The 22,685-nt window shown below is 44.5% G+C and overlaps 1 protein-coding gene across 1 annotated transcript in view; it reads left to right on the top strand.

Moving 5' to 3' along the window:
- The window catches only part of reck (reversion-inducing-cysteine-rich protein with kazal motifs), a 250,308-nt gene extending 240,875 nt beyond the window's left edge, over positions 1 to 9,433 (top strand). Inside the window, exon 22 of the mRNA XM_085993983.1 lies at positions 7,818 to 9,433. Coding sequence (XP_085850109.1) covers positions 7,818 to 8,024 — 207 coding nt within the window. The 3' untranslated portion in view covers positions 8,025 to 9,433. The remainder of the gene's footprint in view (positions 1 to 7,817) is intronic.
- The last annotated feature ends 13,252 nt before the right edge of the window (positions 9,434 to 22,685 follow it).

The following is a 22,685-nucleotide window of genomic DNA, read 5'->3' on the forward strand; positions in this document are numbered from 1 at the left end:
CAAAGGAAATAAAAAGACCTTCTGTGGGCACACTAGCAGTAAGAACATATTCAAGGTGGGAGCACTTAGAGATGAGTGATACAAGCAGTTGGAGAATTAAATACATACTAACTAAGTCCTTTGCCTTAGTTTTGAAAGAGAAGGTACATATTGGGATTGTAGAACCACCAGATATGGTGTCAAACAGTTAGTGGAGGTTATTATTCAAGGAGAGATGGGACTAAAGATGTCACTCAGATTTGAAGTAGATAAATCACCAGAGCCTGATAGTTTATATCCAAGGATGCTGAGGGAAGCAAGTTAAGAAAAAAGTAGAGATTATGAGTAGAAGTCTCAAAATCTGTGGATAGAAAAATTATAACATGATTAGAGGGTGTCAAATGTGACTCCTTTCTTCAAAAAAGAATTGGATAATACATGAAATTATATGCAATTTAGTCGTACTTCAGCTGTCTATAATATAGCGCAAAATTATTAAGCCCCTGGAGAAACCTGAACTAATCACCATAGAGTTCTGAAAGGCAAGTCATGCCTGATCAACCTTGTAGAATGCTTTGAAGAAATAACAGACAATGGATAAAGGAAATGCAGTGGATTTAGTTTATAAGAATTTTCAAAAGGCATTTGATAGGAAAATAATGGCACGTGGAATTAAAGGAGAATGTTGTCACATGGGTAGAGAGATGGCCAGAGGGCAGAAAGCAAATGGTAGGGTTATGGGAAGTTTTTCAGACTGGAAAAATGTAGTGGTGTTTCACATGGGTCTCTATTGGCTATTGTAGCAGGGTGATAGAGGGCTGGTATGTCAGCCGCAGGCTGATGAGGGGCCTGATCTCAGAGGAACGACTAGGCCCCTTTAAGAACCCCCCCTTTAAAGATTATTGCACGTGGAGTGGGAGGAGACTTTCCCCAGCCAGCTAAGCATAAAAGAGGAGTTTCAGGAGAAGTAGGCATTGAAAGAGGATGGAAGTTGAAGAGCTGATGGACATCCTGTGTGGTCTTGCTTTGTGTCATGTGCATTAAAAGGTGTTTGGAACTTGGATTGTTCAAGGACTACTGTTTGTAAGGAAACAAGGCGTACTCTGTAACACTATGTACATTTTTAGCTCTATTTAGGAAATGAGGCAAATGTAATTAAATTTTTTGATACCATATTAGCTGATATGGGAAATTGTGACAAGGGCCATCAAGATCAGTACGTAACCTTCTCCGCTCCAATGCAATAGCACTAACTAAAGTCATGAACAACATCCTCTGTGACTATGGTGCTTGGACCTTCCTTGTCCTCCTCAACCTCTCTGCAGCATTTAACACAGCTGTCCATGCCATCATCCTCCAGCACTACTTCTGAGGAAGGATGTTCTTGCCATGGAAGGAGTTCAGCGAAGATTCACCAGGCTGATACCTGGGATGGCAGGAATGACGTATGAGGAGAGATTGGGACGATTGGGCTTATACTCGCTGGAGTTTAGAAGAATGAGAGGGGATCTCATTGAAACTTATAAAATTCTGACAGGACTGGACAGACTAGATGCAGGAAGGATGTTCCCGATGGTCGGGGAGCCCAGAACCAGGGGTCACAGTCTAAGGATAAGGGGTAGGCCATTTAGGACAGAAATGAGGAGGAATTTCTTCACCCAGAGAGTGGTGAACCTGTGGAATTCTCTACCCAAGAAGGCAGTAGAAGCCAATTCATTAAATATATTCAAGAAGGAGTTGGATATATTTCTTAAGGCTAAAGGGATCAAGGGGTATGGGGAGTAAGCAGGGACAGGGTACTGAATTTGGATGATCAGCCATGATCGCATTGAACGGCGGAGCAGGCTCGAGGGGCTGAATGGCCTACTCCTGCTCCTATCTTCTATGTTTCTGTGTTTCATTATGCAACTTTGTGGGACTACCTGTATATGGTTCCAATCTGTGTGAATTTAGCCAGCCATTTCCAGCAATGGCATCGCTTCGCTCCCCTGCATCATCACCTCCAGAGTCCCCCAAGGATCTATCCTTAGCCCCCCTCCTCTTCCTCATCTACATGTTAGCACTTGGTGATATCTGCAGGTGTGGCATTTAGGTTCCACGTATATGCCAGTGACATCCGGCTTTACCTCTCCACTACCTCCCTCAACCCCTCATCTGCTTCTGTGCTGTCAGACTGCTTGTCTTCCATCCAGTCTTGGTTGGGTCACAACTTCCTGCAGCTCAACATCACCAATACTGAAGGTATCATTTTCAGCACAATCTGCTCCCTTGCTACTGACTCCATCTGTCTCTCTGGCCACTGTTTCAGGCATAACCACACTGTTCACGACTTTAACATCCATTTTGAACCCCATAACTTCTCCATCACAAAATATTGTCTGCCTCAGCCCCTCCAGAGCTGAACCTCACATACATGTCTTTGTCATTTGCAGACTTTACCACTCCAACGCTCTCATTACTGGGTGCCCTTCCTTCATCCTCCATAAACTCCAGGTTGTCCAAAATTCTGCTGCATACATCGTATTCCACACTAAGTCCCATTCATCTATCACCCCAGTCTTCTCTCCCATTCCCTAATGCATCAAATTTAAAATCCTCGTCCTTTTTCTTAAACCTGGGCAGACCGACACCCCCTCCCTCCCAACACAGTTCCTCTGACCATGGCCTTTTGTGCATCGCTCGTGCCTTCCCCCTACTATTGATAACAGAGCCTTCAGTTGTCTGGATTCCTCCCTAAACCTTTCCACCTCCCTCTGTTACTTTCAAAACTTGCTCAAAATTCACATCTTTTAACAAGCTTTTTGGCATTCTCCCTTCCTTCTGCCCATCAGGTGGTAGCACTCTCACCTCTGAGTCAGAACATTATGGGTTCAAGTTCCACTCCAGAGACTTGAGCACATAATTTAGGCTGACATTGATTGTAGTTCAAGTCTATTTATGTTCTAAGTCCAATGATTGGAATCAAACTCTAAGCTCCCTCTAAGGTGTCGCTTCTGAGCCAGAAGGTTGTGGTTTCAGGTCCCACACCAGAATTCTAGGGTGACACTTCAGTGCAGTTCTGAGGGAGTGCTGCACTGTCAGAGGTGCCATCTTTCCGATGAGACGTTAAACTGAGGTCCCGTTTGCCCTCTCAGGTGAACATAAAAGATCCCATGGCAGAAGAGCAGTGGTGTTTCTCCCCTTGTCCATTATCTATCCCTCAACCAACATTAATAAAACATATTGGCCTAGAAATTCAGTTGTTTGCACCAGCCGCTAGCGCCTTAGGAGGAGGAGAAGTGGGGTGCTAAGCGGCTAGCGCCCGGGCGCAGCGCGATCTGCGCCTCTCGCGAACTTCAGTTAAGATTTAGCGGCGGCGCAAAACCTTTGCGCGCGCTCAGCTGCACGCGCAGATCCTGACGTAATTTCATGGTGCAACGCCCTTTGTGCGCCCCAAACTGGAAATTCAGTGGCGCCGGCCTATTGTGCGCCTGGCGCCCCTAGCGACTGGTAGAGGGGAACGGTTCCCAGTCGCTGCGGGGGGCGCTAATTAAAGGGGACTCCTCCTGCAGTATAAATGGCAGCCATTTTGCACCACTCCTTTGTGAGAGACAAAGGTAGAGAGCTTTCTGGTTTGGCTCAACACTCGCACAGGTACTTGTGACTTCAGGCCACAGCTTTGCACTTGTCTTTAACTTCAGTGTCATAGCATTGATTGGAAACATATAATGGGGGCTGCAATGGGTGGAAACGTTGGCCTTCTCCATTGCATTCAAAGGGCTCAGAGACGCCGTCAGAGAGTGCCAGTCATGGCCAGACGGAGAAGGGGCAACAGGCGTCGGCAAAGGAGGCCTTACCCACCCAGGGTATACCGCCAGCAGTTCTCATATCTGAACATGTCTGAGGAGCAGTGTGTTCGGAGGCTGCGATTCAGAAGGGCGGTGGTCACTGAGATCTGCAGCCACAGCTGAGGAGCAGGACGTCTCTGTCGGCAGTGAAGGTGACGGTATCTCTCAACTTCTATGCCACCGGCTCCTTCCAATCCGCTACTGGGGACATTTCCAACATCTCCCAGTTTGCGGTACATTGCTGCATCCGCCAGGTGACCAATGCCCTTTTCAGAAGGAGACGTCAGTTCATCTCCTTCCCCATGACCGTTGACAAGCAGCAAGAGCGTGCAATGGGCTTTGCAGCATTAGCGGGCTTCCCCATGGTGCAGGGCGCCATTGACTGCACGCATGTGGCTTTGCGGGCACCTCTAGAGAATGCCGAGGATTACCGCAACCGGAAGGGCTACCATTCGCTCAACGTGCAGTTGGTGTGTGACCACAGGCAGCTCATCCTAGCTGTCAATGCCCGCTTTCCAGGCAGCAGCCACGATGCCTTCATCCTGCGCCAGACTTCTGTGGCAGACATGTTCGAGGCCCAGCCTCACCCACGAGGATGGCTTCTCGGGGACAAAGGCTATCCTTTGTGCACCTGGCTGATGACCCCGCTCCGTGCGCCCAGCACCCCTGCTGAAGAGGGATACAATGACAGCCATCAAGCAACCAGGAACATCATTGAGCAAACAATCGGCGTGCTGAAGCAATGGTTCTGCTGTCTGGATCGTTCCGGGGGAGCCCTACAGTACTCGCCTGAGCGAGTCTCCCATTTCGTTATCGTGTGCTGCATGCTGCACAACCTGGCTATCCGCAGGACTCAGCCACTGCCAGCAGACATTGGAGGACCACCAGAGGAGGAGGAGGAGGATCAGCACAGGAGGGAGGCAGAAAGTGCAAGGGCCACCTGTTGGCGGCTTATTGCAAGTCGGTTCTAGGCCCCCTCTCAGGGAATGGCTTGTGCCAATGGCAGAAGATGAATGTAGCCGCTCCACAAGCCCTCAGCCGAGCAGGGCAACCAGGACTTCCAAAAGAAAGCATGGACAGTGCGACTTAAGAACATTTTTTACTGTGATACCTCTGTGCCCTTCCCACATGACAAACTAATGGAGAGAAACCCCCCCCAAAAACACACATACACCAGTCTCGGCCTTTACAAGTAAAACACATATACCAGTCTCGGCCTTTATATATGAAACAAATACACCAGTCTCGGCCTTTAAATATGAAACAAATACACCAGTCTCGGCCTTTATATATGAAACAAATACACCAGTCTCGGCCTTTATATATGAAACAAATACACCAGTCTCGGCTTTTATAAGTAAAACAAAACATTTGGCCACACCTTCTACTTTTTCCCCTGCGAGGGTGATCCGTTTCGCTTCCGTGACTGGCCCCTACCCGCCCTGCAGCTCCTCCTCAATGGGACCCCAGTGGCTGCAGCAAGGCTGGGGGAAGGCTGCTGAGGGTCAGATGATGAGACGGCAGATGCCCTTGGGGGTCGGCCTGGACCAGCTCTGGGACTGGAGGGGCCGGCTGCTGACTGCTCCAACTCTGCTTGGGCGGCAGCAGTCTGTCCAACAGCTGGTGGCAGCTGCAATGGAGGAGTGACAGTGTTGGCTGCAGGAATGCTGCCAACCTGACAGATCACAGGCACTCCCTGGTCGGCTGATACATTGGCCCGTGCACGGGCCAGCACTGCAGCATGCGCAGCAATCTGTTGAGGCACAGACTGCTGGGCTGCTGCGGCACAGCGAGTGCCCCGGCGATGCCTGGCCGATCCAGCGAGTGTGGCAGCAGTTAGTGCCCGTGTGGCCCTGGTCTGTGTCTGCATGACAGCAGCCAGTGAATGCACGGCACGACTGAGCACTTGGCTAGAAGCCGCCTGTGAAGCAGCGAAGTCCTGCTGACTCCTAGCCTGTGCTGCCCGATGTCCTGCAGACTCCTGGCCTGTGCTGCACTGAATTGTTGCAGACTCCTGGCCTGTGCTGCCCCGAATTCCTGCACACTCCTTGCCAGTGACTCTATGGAGTCAGGCATCCTTGCCACTGCAGCCATGAGCTCAGTGTGCCTGCGCTCAGCCTGGGTGCCCATTTCCGCTAGGAGCCGCACCTCCTCTGCACTCACCGTAGCAGGACTGGAGGCCGCACTCACCCTCCGGGGAGAAGGCCGCCGAGCTTCCCACCCCTCCCGCGTTGCTGCAGCCCGCTGGTCCCCGGAGCTTCACTATCCTCCGACCCTTCCCCCCTGCTCCCCTCCAGGGAAGACGTGTCACCATCATGGCCATGGGCTGCCTCGGCTGAGGGTGTCCCTGATGGGCTGGCTTCCTCTTCCTCCTCCTCTATGTCTGACTCGGACACAGTGCCAGCTTGAGGGGCCGCCTCCTCACCTGGCAAGTCACCATCTGAAAGCAGGGAGGCACAAGAGTTGCTTTAGAGTGAGGACAGGGCGGCAGCGAGGGAGGCATGAGTGCTGCTGTGCACTGCATTGGTTCGATAGTGGCGAAGGATGCTGGTGTGAGGCGCAAGTGGAAAGGGAGAGGTCAAAAAGGTGATGACCTTACCATTGGTGCCCAGAACAGGGTCAGCATCTCCAGTGGCGACGGGGCCACTCAGCCGGCCTGCCATGATCCGCTCCACTCGCTGCTCGAGGTCGCTCAGCTGTTTCAGGTCAGGACGGCCTCCTGATGTCGCTGCTGTCTTCTGTTATGCGCCAGCTTGGCCTGCAAGAGAAAGGACCGCCTCTAAGTACAGTGTCAAGCCCTGATCTTGCCCGCACTGCCTCCCATGTTCGATTAGCCCTGACAGTGTCAAGCCCTGATCTTGCCCGCACTGCCTCCCATGGTCGAATAGCCCTGACAGTGTCTAAAGTCCTGATTGCGCAAGTGCTTTTCATGACAGTCCCATAGCTGCTGGATGAGGGCTGGCCATTAGAGCTTTCAGATCTGTTTGGCCATAAAGTGAGGTGCACATGCAGGGATGAGGAGGATACTGGAAAGGGTACTCACCCTGACAACCCGAGTGAGGTCGTTGAATTTTTTCCGGCACTGGGTTGGTGTCCTGCCAACCACGCTGTTGGACGTGACCCTGTTTGCCACATCCCTCCATGCTTTCCAATATTCGGCGGGCAGCGGCCTCCTGCCACCCTCAGGGAAGAGGATATGGCGCCTGCAGTCCACTGCGCCAACCAGCAGCCTCAGGTCACCCTCGCCGAAGCGCTGCGCTCTCTCCCTGGCCTTCTCCATTCTCCTGGGCATGGAGCTGTTCCAGAAGCAGTGTTCAGGCCTTGCCTTTGGGCTGCAGTGTGTAGGGCGTGGCAGCCAAGCAATTCCACCCTCCCCCTTTAAGTGCTGACCGGCGCCTGACTGTCTGCCCTCAATGAGCACCTCGCCGCACCTGCGCTGTGCCCGCCTTCGGTGTTTGCGCCCCGGATCGCCGGCTTAGCGCCTAATGATAGTCGTGCATCGCTTGCTTTAGCGCAGCAGCAACCTCTTGGGGCGATGCAACTGAATATCGGCGAAGGTGGCGCAAAAGTTAGCGAACGCCATGCTGTAGCGCCCCAAACGTGGCTATACTGAATTTCTAGGCCATTATCTGGTTATTATATCATTGCTGTTTGTGAGATCGTGCTGTGTGCAAATTGGCTGCCATGTTTAAGCACTTTGCGATGGCCTGAGGTCGTGAATGATGCTGTGCAAATGCAAGATATTTTATCTTATCTGTGAAACATCTTGGAATTTTCTTTGCATTGTTGTAAATAACAAAATCTGATTTGTCTGAGTGCTAATAATTAGTCCAGGTGTCCTGATCACTGACCGTGTTGCAGGCTGAACCTGATTTTTAATTGTATCATCTATTGTATTCTCTTTCACTGCAATCCAAACTGTTGCAAAGGTAATCTTGTAGATTCTTAAACTTTTACCATTGAGAATGCTTGAAATATTAATGACTAAGATTTTTTTCATTTTAATTGCAGATTGAGGCTTGCAATAAAGAGGCTGAGAAGATTGACTCTCTGATACAATCTGGTAGTCCAGCTTTAATGGCCCATGTTCCTCTGTCAGCACTCACCACCTCACAGGTGCAAGTTTCATTAAGGGATTCATCTGACTCTGCAATGACAATCCTCTCCTCAGCTGCACTTTTACTAAGCCTAGTTGTTGCTTTGTCAGGGTTTTTATGATTCAGATAGATGTTGCTTGTTTTCATCAGAACAAGACTGTATTTAACTTGCTGTTGAACTACAGGTGGAATGCATGCTTAATGGCTGAACTACAAACCCCTGCACAGTATCTGTAGAGGGAGAAGAGAAACCAGCGATCTATAAAACATTTTTTAAATACAAGTAAAAATCCAAAATACATCTTTATACAAGCCTTTTTATGAAGGGATTTGTTTATTTTATTTTAAATGAATGCAATTTAAGTTAATCAGTTAGTTCTAGTGCATTTATTTCTTAGAAATGTTTGAAAGAATTTGGATCTTGATGTGCAGCGGTTTATTAGTCTCGTGTGCAGCAGGCAACTTGACCTAAAAGGTGGAAATGATTGAATTCAGTACCTTCTCTTAAGATTTTGGCATTTGTAATTACAACCAACATTGTAACAGTTCAGATTTATTTTAGTGGGTTCTGTAAAGCACAGTTAAAGCTCAGCAGAAATAGTTGTTAATTTTTGTAGAAGTCCAGTATTAACTAGAATCTACAGCACAGAAACAGACCATTCAGCCCAACTGGACTTTGTTAGTAATAAAAACAGAAAATGCTGGAAATACTCAGCAGGTCAGGCAGCATCTGTGGAGAAACAGAGTTATCGTTTCAGGCCGATGACCCTTCGTCAAAACTCTTTGTTAGTGTTTAAACACACGAGCCTCCTCCCACTCTAATTACCTCTTCCCATCCTGCCTCTGCAGCCCTCTATTCCCTGCATCAAGCCTCCCCTTAAATGTGTTAATGCTGTTTGCTTCAACCACTCCATGTGGCAGCAAGTTCCATATTCTCAACACTCTGTTAAATAACAATTAAACCTGAAAATGAAACCAAATTTAGTTTTAAACATTTAATTTTGTTCCACTCCCTAAGTAAAAATCCAGTTTTTCCAAGATATATTTCAACCATTACTATAAACCTTTTCAGAATTAGCACTATTAGTACTCCTGCAAATAGCCTTATTACCAGTTCAATTAATGTACTGGGTGGCCATATGCGCTACAGTAGTCTTTTCGGCTGTACATTCCTATATAGGTCCTATTTAGAATCTCTCTAAGCTCATTATTTGCTTCTTTACATGTTTACATCAATCTCTTACTTTCTTTTCTTCATTTTGATTTGTTTCTAAAATCATAGAAATTTCTGCACAAAATGTACAGCTCCTGTCTGCTTTAATCCCACTTTCTGCTCTTTTCCTGATCTTTTAATAGTTTTCTTTTTCAAGTGTTTAATTCCCGTCTAAGCATTATGATTGACTCAGTTCCAACAGCTGCTTCCATATTCTAATAACCCTTTTCTTGGAAAAAAATATTTTAACCTCCTCCTTTATACTTCTAACTAGCTGGGGAGCCTCGCGTTGCGAGGGCAATTTTGGGGCGCTTGGTCTCCCTGCCCCTGTGTGTCCCCCCTCTCCCTGTCACTGGGGGGGGGGGGGGGAACAGAGAGAGACTGGGGGGGGGGGGGAACAGAGAGAGACTGGGGGGGGGGGAACAGAGAGAGACTGGGGGAGGGGGGAACAGAGAGAGACTGGGGGGGGGAACAGAGAGAGACTGGGGGGGGGAACAGAGAGAGACTGGGGGGGAACAGAGAGAGACTGGGGAGGGAACGGAGAAGCTCTCCCCCCCCCCCCCCCCCCCCCGCGATTTCCTGAGGCTCGCCCCCCCCCGCGATCTCCCGAGGCTGTGTGCTGGCGTCACGGGGGCCGTGCGCATGCGTGCCGGCGTCAAGGCGGCTGCGCAACTGGCGTGACGGGGTGGCGGGCCGTGCGCATGCGTGGTTTCAAGACCGCCGGCGTGCCCCGTTGCCGGGGTAACGGGGGCTGTGCGAATGCGTGCCGTCGTCAAGGCGGCCGCGCAACTGGCGGCCTCTTTTTTTTAAACTCATCAGCTCTCCCCCCCCCCACCCCGCGATTTCCCGAGGCTCTCCCCCCCCCCCCCCCCGCGATTTCTCGAGGCTCCCCCCCCCCCCGTGATTTCCCGAGGCTCTCCCCCCCCCCCCCCGCGATTTCCCGAGGCTCTCCCCCCCCCCCCCCCCCCCCCGCGATTTCCCGAGGCTCTCCCCCGCCCCCCCCCCCGCGATTTCCCGAGGCTCTCCCCCCCCCCCCCCCCCCTATTAAATTGTTATTTAATTCCCTAACACATCATTAAAATATTTACCTTAGTTCCCTAACACACAGAAAGTGTGGGGGGAAAAATTGTGAAAAATCAAGATGGCGGCCACTCACCTCGGTTCAGAAGGATAAGGCCCGCCCACACACGCACCAATTGGTCGACCGGTCAGGTCACCGAAGCGTAGGATTGGTCAATCGTCGAGTCACTCGACACTCAACTGTAGGAAGGAACCCGCCGTCCGATTGGTCGACCTCGACATCACACGGGTCGCTAATGAGATGCTAATGAGCGGAAGGCTGAACGTTTTCGGATACCGCGGGCGCGGCTTTTGTCCGGCCGAAACGTAAATACGCCTATGACCGGTCCGGAATCGCAAGCTTTCTTTTGAGGCGACGCTGCGTCGGTATACTCTGTAACTTTCAAATGTATAGAGAACGGACAGACAGACAGACAGACATCGGGACAGACAGACAGAAGAGCCGCTTTATATATATAGATACTGACCTAAATTTATGCACCTTGTCATTAATTCACCATCTTTCACCATTTGTTCCTTCAAATTCTTTCATAATTTTGATCACATCTGTTAGATTCCCCTAAACCTTCTCTGCTCCAGTGAATACGTCTGTAGTTTTCAACTTTCTCATCATATCTCTGGGACATCCTGCTCTCTACAATCTGAGAAAAATTAATTGTTCCTGTTATTTGCTTTCTGTTCTTTAGCCTATCCCTCCATCTATGCCACCCACTTTACCGCTCGTACCATTCACTTTAATCTTTGCAACAAGTTTGTTTAGCACTTTACCAAAGCTTTTTATGAAATTCCAAATATACCACATCCAGTGCATTACTTTTGCCTATATTTTTTGGAAGAATTTGATTATATGTTTGAAGCCTGATCTACCCTTTACAAATCCATTCTGACTATGCTTGATTAGCCCATACATTTCTAATGTTATCCCTATTTAGGATCTCTAGAAATGTTCTTGCTACTGATGTGAGGCTTTAATGAGCTATAACTACATTCATCAACCCCGAATCCTTGGGCACAATTACAGTCCCCAGAGAACTTTGGGAAATTACAATTAGTGCCTCTGCTATTTCAGCACTAATCGCCCTCTGTGTTCTGGAAGTGTATACTATCTGGGTCAGGTTAATTGTCCATTTTAACTCTGATTTATCTGTTTAATACAGTTTCCTTTCTAATTTTTATACATTGAGGGTTCTTCCACCCCCCCCCCCTCTCAGGTATTCCTTTCATTGTCCTCATCCGCACATACAGTGACCAAATACTTTTTAGTTATCTATAATGATGCTCTTTGGCCCTTAGAAGCTCCACTGCTTCTTTGACGATGCTCTTCTTTCTGATGTGCTTCTAAAAGTTATTGCTGGTACTCCTTCTGTTGAATACTAGTCTTTTTTCACACGCTGTTGGCCATTCTAATGTCCCTTTTTACTGTCCCCTCTGCTTTTGCAATTTCTCCTGGTTAATCTTCTGTATGACTGAGTTTATTTTTATTGTAAAATCAGCGCATTTTGGATGCAGACCAGATTTTGAAGTAAATAAATATAATTTTTGATTCTAGCAGGCGACCTAATCCACAAGCCATCAATAAACTCCTTCATCCTGCATTAAGCTGCTCTCCTCCAACTTTACTTTTGGCATTATCTTATTCATTCAAGCAGTTGGGACCTTTGTTGTACCACCTCTACTCCTGCCGTGGTGTTTTTAGACGACACTCCTGCTATTTCACACTTAACTATTTCCTGTTGTTGCTCCATTGCTTTAATCTGTCAATTTTACCATCCAATTAAGGGTCTTAAATTGTGCTCTTTTCTGCTCTAGCACCTTTATTTCTCTTGCTCTCTTTTAATCTACTATCTATTGTGAAAGTACCCAACTCTGAATACTTACTTTTCAATTTTCAAAACACATACATCTTTTCTTTTACATTTGGAGTTGAAAACTCAGGAAGTTCCTCATGAATAAAGTAACACTAAAGTACTGTACACAGACACCGAACATTCCTTCCTTTTAAATTTTTATTTTGAAACAAATTAAAACTCAATGAATAATTCTAACAATCGAGGAACAATGCTTCAGCCCTCTTAGGACTAATCTTATAGTCTGCTTAATGTCAACAATTTGGGTATGGGACAGGGAATGCTCATTTGGTCATTCCCTCCACAGACCATGTCCAATTTGTCACATGTATCGACTGTACCTAACCCATTCAACGTCCTGAGGGAGCTGGCCAAACATAGCTAAAACTTTGAACGTACAATTTTAAAGGGGTTGCAGGAACAGAGAGACCTGGAGTTGTATGTACACAAATCTTTGAAGGTGGCAGGACAAGTTGAGAAGGCTGTTAAAAAGGCATACAGGATCCTTGGCTTTATAAACACAGGCGTAGAGTACAAAAGCAAGGAAGTTATGCTAAAACTTTATAAATCACTGGTTATGCCCCTGCTGGACCATTGTATCCAATCTGGGCACCACACTTTAGTAAGGATGTCAAGACCTTCGAGAGGGTGCAGAGGAAATTTACTAGAACGATACCAAGAATGCAGGACTTTTGTTACGTGGAGATACTGGAGAAGCTGGGGTTCTCTTTTGAGCAGAGAAGGTTATGGGGAGATTTAATAGAGGTGTCCAAACTCATGAAGTGTTTTGATAGAGTAAATAAGGAGAAACTGTTTTCAGTGGCAGAAGGGTCTGTAACCAGGGGACTCAGATTTAAGGTAATTGACAAAAGAACCAGAGGCGAGATGAGAATTTCTTTTTATGCAGCGAGTTGCAGTGACCTGGAATGCACTGCCTGAAAAGGTAGTGGAAGCAGATTCAGTAATAACTTCTAAAAAGGAATTGGATAAATACTTGAACGGGAAATGTTTGCAGGGGTATGGGAATAATTGGATAGGTCTTTCAAAGAGCTGGCACTTCGGGCCGAATAGTCTCCTTCTGTGCTGTATCGTTCTATGATTCCATTCAATTAAGTGATGTTTCTCCCTGACCCTGGATACTAATCCAACTGTACAACCCCCACTATTCAATTCTACCCAGTTGCATTTTACAAATGATTTATTCATTATCCCCTCAGCACAGAAACAAAAGAGACAATTTTACACCCCAGTGCAGATCTTTCTGTGCAGGGAGTGAATATTGGAAATTCAGGCACAGAAATCAGCAGGCCGTACAAGCTTTTAATCTCAATGGATGGAAAATCTTGCAGGGCCACTGACCTCACACTTGAATTCCCGATGTATGCTCCCAGGGTGCAAAGCACAACGGTGGGTGTGCGTTTAGTAAACTCTACCCTAAAAGTCTCTGTGGGCAAAACAAGTTCCAAATTTTTTTTTTAAATGAATGAACCTGCCTGCATAACACTTAAGCAACAAAGTGGACAGATGGATCCACAAGTTATTTAAATAGCATGCATAACCGTGAGCCATTGTTATTCTGTCTGTACAACTGGTGCATGAATGAACCTTCAAATTTAAATAAGCTAGTATGGTTTTTTTAAAGTAATCAAATAGGCAACCTGCCTGATATTAGTGCACATTATGGTGCATGAATATGGTATTTACTTAGTGTGGTTTGCTGCAGTTAGGTTTTATCTCTGAGTTGTAAGGATGTCTGATAGTCTGGAGTAGGGTGAACCTGGACTGAATTTTTAGCAGTGTTTGTAATATCAAGAAGGATACATTGTGTGAATCTTTTGTTGAAGTAATGAGGTAATTTCTTAATAATTTGGTGATAATGGAACAGTATTTTTTAAATGAAGAATAGTTTTTAAAATGAAAGGATTTCAGGCCATATTTGTCTCCGATTATTTTTTGCGAAAATGCATAAAAGGCTTGTGCTTTCATAGAAAGTATTAATTGATTTTCACCCATGTTCAGGGCTGTCGTAAGTAACTGATCATGTCCAAAATGGGTTTATGAAAATTGGCAAAAAGAAAAGCAGACTTTGTACTCGTTAAAGATTGTTCAGGAAAAACTGTAGAATTACACAGGTTAGAAATAAACCTACAATTGAATATTTAAACTTAGGTTAGGCCTAGACTTAGTGATCTTAATGACGGCTAAGGATTTTGAAATATTACCAGAGCAGTGAGAGAAGTGACTGGTGTAGCGGAGTTTTCTGGCCTAAAGCACGGGTATATTACAGGATATGTCGTAGAGCAGCAGAACAAGGCAGAGCACTCTCATGCATGTAAAATATAATTTGCATTTGTTGTGGAAGTGGATTTCATATTCGCTGATGTATATTTCCAATCTTGACTCCATTATATGTTGTGGGGGGATCATCTTCCAGCATTCAAAAGGTTCTGTCATTTCTCCATCACTTAGCTGACAAAGACTTGCAGGTCGCCATGGGAAACGTGCAGGTCACCATGGTTTTTCAATCTTGCTGCTCAGCCATTTTGTACACTTCACAGCTGGATTAACGATTATTTTGCCTTTTATACCAGTTAAATCGTTCATTAGCTGCTTGAGAAGTGTTAAAGGATTATCTTTACAGGAGCATTATGATTGACTGCTTTCTTTTTGCTGCAATAAGATAATGCATTTCGCAACAACAAACTCCTGCCATTTTGTTAGTGAGTCATAAATAACGTTGAAAATGGGCATTTAACCTTTTTTTCCAACAAAAGAGGAAAATACAGCCCTTAGCTTTTCATGCAGATTTGTAGCATTCAGAATTACCCGTAATGGGTCATAAACCTTCAGCGTTTCCTCATTAATGTTTTGGTATGTTGAACTTCCCTTTTATTGTTGGTGTTTTCTTTTTGTTTTGATTTTTTTGTTTATTTTTCCACAACATTTGAACACAGAGGGCAGTGATGTGTTATAAGCTCACATGATCTACCTTGGTGATGATTGGCAATGGTTCTGTGAAAATGACATTGTCTTGAACCCCAATCCCTCAATTGTCCCTGTGGCTGTTTGAATTCTTCTATCTAATGTAACAGTGTTATTCTAAAGGTAGTGTGTCCAAAATTGCTCCTCATATTATAAATGTGGCTTTATTAATTAATTTATAGTGATCTAAGATAACTTGTTTCAGCTGCAATGAAGTTTCCTCAAGATGCAGTCAAGATTAGATTAGACTTGTTGATGACTGCTTGACATTCTTTGCATGGTTTCATTGAATGATCAGTAAACGCCCCATGTTCTTTTCCTTTTTCACCTTTAAAAATAGCACCCATTTCATATTTTATATGTTTCTTGTTCCCATAAAAATGCCGTCTGCCGCTCCTTATTTCAGCTGCTTAATTTGTTCAATCCCTTTTGATACTGTCAATCTCCCTTACAGTAGCCATCTAGACACACAGCTGGTGTCCACAAATATCCATGTTATTAGTACATCACCTGTAGCATTGCACCTTAATAGCTGCACCTGTGGCCCGTTCGTGGGCTTTCTTGTAAAGGTAGTCTCAGGCTTTTCTCAGAGAGCTCAGATATAAACCCTCCCCCTCCAGCAGTAATTTTATAATTGTCATTGACCTAAATAGGCATTTGTCTCTTTAATTGCTTGTTCAACTTCAATATCTTGTTGTTTGAAATCTGTTGGTTCCCAGTACCATGGCGTGTAATGGCAGCTACTTCACTAAGACTGCCTATTCCCACCTCCGTAACATCGCCCAACTCCGCCCCGCCTCAGCTCATCTGCTGCTAAAACCCTCATCCATGCCTTTGTTACCTCTAGATTTGTCTATTCCAATGCACACCTGGCCGGCCTCCCACATTCTAGCCTACGTAAACTTGAGGTCATCCAAAACTCTGCTGCCCGTGTCCTAACTCGCACCATGTCCCGTTCACCCATCACGCCTGTGCTCGCTGACCTACATTGGCTCCCGGTTAAGCACTGCCTCGATTTTAAAATTCCCATCCTTATTTTCAAATCCCTCCATGGCCTCTCTGTAACCTCCTCCAGCCCTACAACCTTTCAAGATATCTGTGCTCCTCCAATTCTGGCCTCTTGAGCATCCCCAATTTTAATCGTTCCACCATTGATGACCATGCTTTCAGCTGTCAAGGCCCTAAGCTCTAGAATTCCCTCCCTAAACCTCTCCGTCTCTCTACCTCTCTTTCCTTCTGTAAGACGCTCCTTAAAACCTACCTCTATGACCAAGCTTTTGATCATCTGCCCTAATATCTCCTTATGTGGCTGTGTCAGATTTTTTTTGATAATGCTCCTGTGAAGCGCTATATAAATACAAGTTGTTGTTGTTGGTTGGCAGGCCTGTTGATGGACTTGTGATCTGTCAGAAAGCTCAGACATTGGTTGGTCCTTTGTCACATCTGCCGTGACATTGGTTGATAGCCCTGTCAATAAAACATGCAAGACCAATGAAAAAGTTGAAATATGAGCTTGCACTGAACTAAGCCAAACATGTAGTTGAGAGATGACACTACATTTAAATGCTGCAGTTCAACAGCCAATCACAATAGACACAAAATATTTATTGTATAGATACATTTCTGTAAGTCTACTCCTCTGTGACATTTATGAATAGCCATAACAGATTCCAGCAGAACTCCACCTAATCACTCACCTCACACAAAGCCTTTTCCATTTATCATCAGTTTTTTTTATATTATATGTATATAATTACACTCTTATAAGTGCACTACACAAGCATATTTAAATGTAAGTTGTAATTTTATTCAAGTATTAACAGGAGATTCTCTGCAAATAATGTTGTCATTTAATAAGCCTGTGTCTGGAGCAGATCCAGGTTTTGTAGCAGCACTTTTAAACTTGGTGTATAGCAAAGTCTCAAAGATCTTGCTCCTTGTTTTTGACTGGCAAGATGATGAAATTTGTGGCTGGGTGGAAGTGAAGTTGGGATTGCGGGGAGCAGAAGATTTATTAAAACAGGATCTTTTGAAGCCAAATTACTAACTTTGGGCTGATGCTGAATTAATGAAACTTCAGAAATTTGATACTGCTCCATCGAAGCATTTCTGGTTTCAATAGGTAATTGCATTGATTAAATCATTCAGTGACATGGGCTACGTGCAAGAAGTTCAGTTTTCAACACTACCTGTTGTAGTTCAGCCATAACTTGCTGGTTTGATGCCCACTTTAAACTGATGTAGTTCAAGTGTGTATGTTTTATGATCATTGTCTTAACAACAGTTTACATCCTAAATCAGTATTACAGAAGAAGGTATCTTTGAAGGAGATGGTAACACTTTATTTTAAAGGGCATGAACAAGCTTTTAATAATGGTTTGTAATTAGAGCATGATGAACTGCAGTTCAATCCTGATATACTGCTCGATTTCTCAAATAGCTAAACTGAGCACAATACCAGACTGAGGTCAGGTCTCTGACAGATAACATCAGTTTCTTCTTATATTTTAATGTGGCCAATATCCTTACAGTGTGGATTGAATTTTCACAGCTTTTGTGACTTCATTTGCCCCAGCTCTACAGTAACCATAGTAAACTATAGGGGACAAGACTTCAGCCTTGGCTGAGTTAGTAGCACTCTTGCTTCAGAGTCAGAAGGTCATGGGTTTGAGTCCCACTCCAGAGACTTGAGCACATAATCAAGGCTGACACTTCGGGCTAGATTTTCTCAATGGGGGTGAGTTGGGGGCGGGACGGCTGGTTGTCGGATTTCAGTCCCGCTTCCAACATGTCCGGCCAACCCACGCCATTTTCCCTTGATTGACCTTGTTAAGCCCGCAAGGCGGGCTTAGCCGGCCAATTAAGGGAAAGCCGGTGACAGAGGACGTCAGCGCATCACGTTTCATCTGTCGAATCTCTGTTCTAAGGTGAGCCCTTGCACAAAGACACACCAAAACCTCTTTCCTCAGCAGAAATCAGATGGCTGCTGCATCTGAGAATGCAGCAGCCATTCTGTCATCTCTGCCATTGAGATGAGGCACCTCCGGATCCCCAAGGGTTGAAGCCTGCAGGAAGAAGCAAAGGTAAGTAAACTTTTTCTAAGACTTTACACTCACCTCTCATATTTACCTTTCCACACTTGCACCTATCACTCACCTCCACAGCGGACCTTTTGATCCCTCTCACCCCCGCAGACCCACTGCTCGCCTCGCTGACCCTGGCGAGGTTCGCAGCCGTCAGGAAGCCCGCACTTGCAGGGGTAAAATGGGGATAAGCCTCAAAACTGCTTGTTAACAGGCAGTTAATTGGCTCTAATCCCCTTCCCGCCTCGAGGAGATGGGTCCCTGCACAAATTGGAGACCCGCCTCCCGGGAAGATGGCACAGAGGCGGGTTGGGAGCGGGTTCAGTACCCGCTCCCAGTTTCTGCCATTTTCCCGGCAGTCCCGCTTCCATACTCGCCTCCCCAGGGCTGAGAAAATTCCCCCCTTCAGTGCAGTACTGAGGGAGTGCTGCAATGTCTTTCGGGTCAGATATTAAACTGAGGCCTCATCTTCCTGTTCAGGTGGATGTAAAAGATTCCGTGGCACAATTCAAAGAAGAATAGGGTAGTTCTCCTGGTGTCCTGGCCAACATTTGTCCTTCAACCAATACTGGCAAAAAGCAGATTATCTGGTCATTTATCTCATTGCTGTTTGTAGGACTTTGTTGGGTGCAACTTGGCTGCCACGTTTCCCTACATCATAACAGGAACAACACTTCTAAAGTAATTCATTAGTTGTAAAGTGCTTTGGGATATCCTAAGCATGTGAAAAGCACTGCGTAAATGCAAATTCTTTCTTTCAGCATTCCCCAACACTAAACTGGGTGCCCTGTCTCATTGGCAACTGCTCTAAACTACAGTGGACAGGACTTATTAGCTATCTTCATGGTCACTGCTCATGTTACAGGAAATCTTCTACTGTAACAATTTATTTTTGTTGATGAAAGTAAGTTTTGAGCAGTACAACTGACTTGGAGTGGATTCCACAGCAGAACATTTAAGAATGATGTGTTAGTATTATTAGGGGTTGTGGATAACTCCTCTCTGGACATTTTTGAATGTTTATAACCTTGTAATAACATTGTAATAAAAATACTGCATTTTTATTTAAACAAGTGCACAATAATATAACTCCCCCACCCCCAATAAAGTGTAGTCACAACAGTAACTACGCTTCAAACATACTTCATTGGCTTAAAAACGCGTTGCGATGTCCTGAAAGATGCAATATAAATTGCTAAGGGCAGCACGGTGGCATAGTGGTTAGCACTGTTGCCTCACAGCGCCAGAGACCCGGGTTCGAATCCGGCCTCGGGCGACTGTCTGTGTGGAGTTTGCACATTCTCCCCGTGTTTGCGTGGGTTTTCTCCGGGTGCTCCGGTTTCCTCCCACAGTCCAAAGATGTGCGGGTTAGGTTGATTGGCTATGATAAATTGACCCTTAGTGTTAGGGGGATTAAATACGTGGGGTTACAGGGATAGGGTGGGACATGTGTTGGTGTAGGGGTTACGGGGATCGGGTGGGATATGTGTCGGTGCAGGCTCGATGGGCCGAAATGGCCTCTATCTGCACTGTGGGGTTTCTGTGATTCTGTGATTTCTGTGAAATGCAAGTCTTCTTTCCTTCTCCAGTAACGTTACTTAGGTCCTCCTTAACTGATTTATCCTCTCACTACCTTTTTACGCCATCCAGCTCTCAAACTGGAAAACTGGCCACATTCCCAGTTGATAGGGGTAGCCTCAGCTCCTTTCCAGGCCTCCATTGTGCATTTAAAGGCTACTCAAAGCTCCCAGGGGTTCAATCCATTTTCTATCTTGCCTGATCAACTTTGGCAGGTTCTTCAATACACATAAATCAGGGTCTGACTCTGAACCACCTTGCCATCAACTTGAGAACTTCCTTCAGAATATGGGGCAAAGCCTACAGCAAATGTAACCAAGTTCATTCTCTAATTCCACATCCAACACCTTGAGCAGTTCAAACTAACCAGTCGGCTCTGATTGTAATTGTAACTCGATTGAAAACCTTGTATAGACTTGTATAGGCCATTGAGAACACTAGCTGAGTTGAGGGACATTACGTGCTGCCATTATGAATATATGCCTACAAAAGAAAATACTGCAGATGCTGGAAATCTGAAATAAAAACAGAAAATGCTGGAGAAACTCAGCAGGTCAGGCAGCATCTGTGGAGAGAGAAACAGAGTTAACGTTTCAGGTCGATGACCTTTCGTCAGAACTGGGAAAAAAGCAGGAAATGGAACAGATTTTTAAGCAATTTTTGCAAGATTTGCTTAAAAATTTGTTCCATTTCCTGCTTTTTTCCAGTTCTGACGAAAGGTCATCGACCTGAAATGTTAACTCTGTTTCTCTCTCCACAGATGCTGCCTGACCTGCTGAGTTTCTCCAGCATTTTCTGTTTTTATTTTATGAATATATGCCTGCCTATTTTGACCAAAATCAATTTTCAGACCAATACCCCCATTGTGCCTTGGAGAAAGAAAGTCTATTCATTTATAACATTTACAGACAAAATTAACCCATCTTCTTATTCTGTTCCAAGAATCTTTTGAATGTAGGACGGTTGTAACAACAGTCACTGCACTTTAAAGTGATTGTGTGTGTGTGTAGCACTTTGGGATGTTCCTGCGAGATGTGATAAGGCACTATATAAATACAAGCTTTTTTCCCCCCAAATAATCCTTAATATGATCATCTTTTGCTATCATTTAAATAATCATCAAAATCTCCCCTTCCAGCCATATCTGCACAGAAATGTACCTTTAAACTTCAAGTTGCAAACTCAGGTTTACTGCAGTGGTCTTTGTTGAAGACTTCAGGTTTTTCACAGAATTTGGAGGAAATGAGGCATAGCTTTTACCCTGGCAGCCTACTTTGCCATTCAGCCATTTTGGTTAACCTCCTAACCAAATTGTCCACTTCCTCAGTAGAAAACCTTTTCCCCAACACCTTGACATGCAATTCCCCCCATCTCTTTGGTAGAGAATTTATCCCTCATGCAAACAATATTTCCTCTCACCTGCTGCCTTCAGAATATACCTTTAGTTCCTTCGCTTTCTCCCTGACTTGACATAGTGCAAATAGCATTGCATTCTCAGCCTGAAGGAACCCAAATCAAATTTACTGTTAAAGTCTCTCAGGACCAAAACATTCCTACTAAAGTATTTTCAACAAATGCCAAAACCAGTGACACAAATTCTATCCAGCTGAATGTTTTGTACTAAATCAAATCCTCTTGTTCAATGTTGTAGTTAGAATTTTTTTTAACGGTTTGTTCATGCTCCTTTAAAACAGTGATGCCAAAAAAATGAAAAATTGAATTGTAAAACTTGATTAGACTGAAATACATTGTCTGCAAATATTTGAAATGAAAAGTATTGATGTTTAGTAGGACAGGTAATGAAGGAGTGTTTTTGCACAGTTATTCACCAGTGCTGCCTTTTTAACATTTAATTGATATTTATACATTGATTGCAGAAAATGTATTTTTCCATTAAATAGTTGGTATGTTTGTTTTTCAGTTAAAGGGGAAGGAACGCTGGGAGACATTTTTTTAATGTTTTAAATATCCTATTATTTTTCTGTAGAGTAAGTAAACTTTCCTTCCCCTTTAAGAATGAAAATTTGTACTGCAGTAGTGAAAGTTAAGTTTTCATGGTATGAAAGTATTTGATGCTGAGAGTCTTTTTTAAGACCGTTATTATATAAATATAACAGCACGCAAATGCAAGATCTAACAATTTTCCAGATTGTTGCTTTGTTTTAAATGAGCAATGCAAATTTTAACAAAAGTGTTCTCTTATTTCAGTAATAGCATTGCTCTCTATTTTTGTTAACAAAGAAGGAAGCCATTTCTACAGTATGACAATCATTTAAATGTATAAAATAAACTGAAATTTATTATTTTAATAATCCTTAAGATTAAAAAAAGTACAATGAAGTGTTTAATTCATGAGCTGGAGCTGAAATATTTATAGTGTATAAGCTATTTAAATTTTTATGAAGGTTTTGTTACACAACTTTATAGAGAAAGTGCCATATGAAAGTATTAATGCATGATAACTAGTGGATCGTCTTCAAAATAAACTGAAGTCCATTATTAGAATGTATGATGTTGATGTACTGCTGAGCTGAATGTTGTGTGCCATTTTAGCTCTGTTTTTGCTCTTTATTTTTGTACTTTGTGCACACAGGCCTATCTTTTATATGAAGTCATTTTTATATCTTCAGTATTATGTCGTAGAAGATTTTTTTTTAAATGGAAGATGTGCAAAAATCAGAGATTTTTGTCAAGTTTTAGATTTTGTAAACGTGTAGGCACTTAATATTTTAATGTAGACCTCAATTTATCACAGTTCAAGGACTTGTTCTTGCAAAAATATTAGTATTTATGTTACACATGTAAATTCTATTAAAGGACTATTTTAAAAAATGGAGTGCTTTTGTTGTTTTGATTTGGATCCTTAGGGGGCAATTTTCCCATTTGAGGCGGGTTTTGGTTTGGGCGGGTTCCAAACCCGCCTCCACTGTCGGGTAGGAAAAATTTGCGATTTTCCCCTAATTGGCCAGTTAATTTTAGAGGTGTGGGTTCCCCTGGGT

The sequence above is a fragment of the Somniosus microcephalus genome, chromosome 7 (genome assembly GCF_052327205.1).
Source record: "Somniosus microcephalus isolate GS21.2 chromosome 7, FLI_Smic_1.0, whole genome shotgun sequence".
Taxonomy (NCBI): domain Eukaryota; kingdom Metazoa; phylum Chordata; class Chondrichthyes; order Squaliformes; family Somniosidae; genus Somniosus; species Somniosus microcephalus.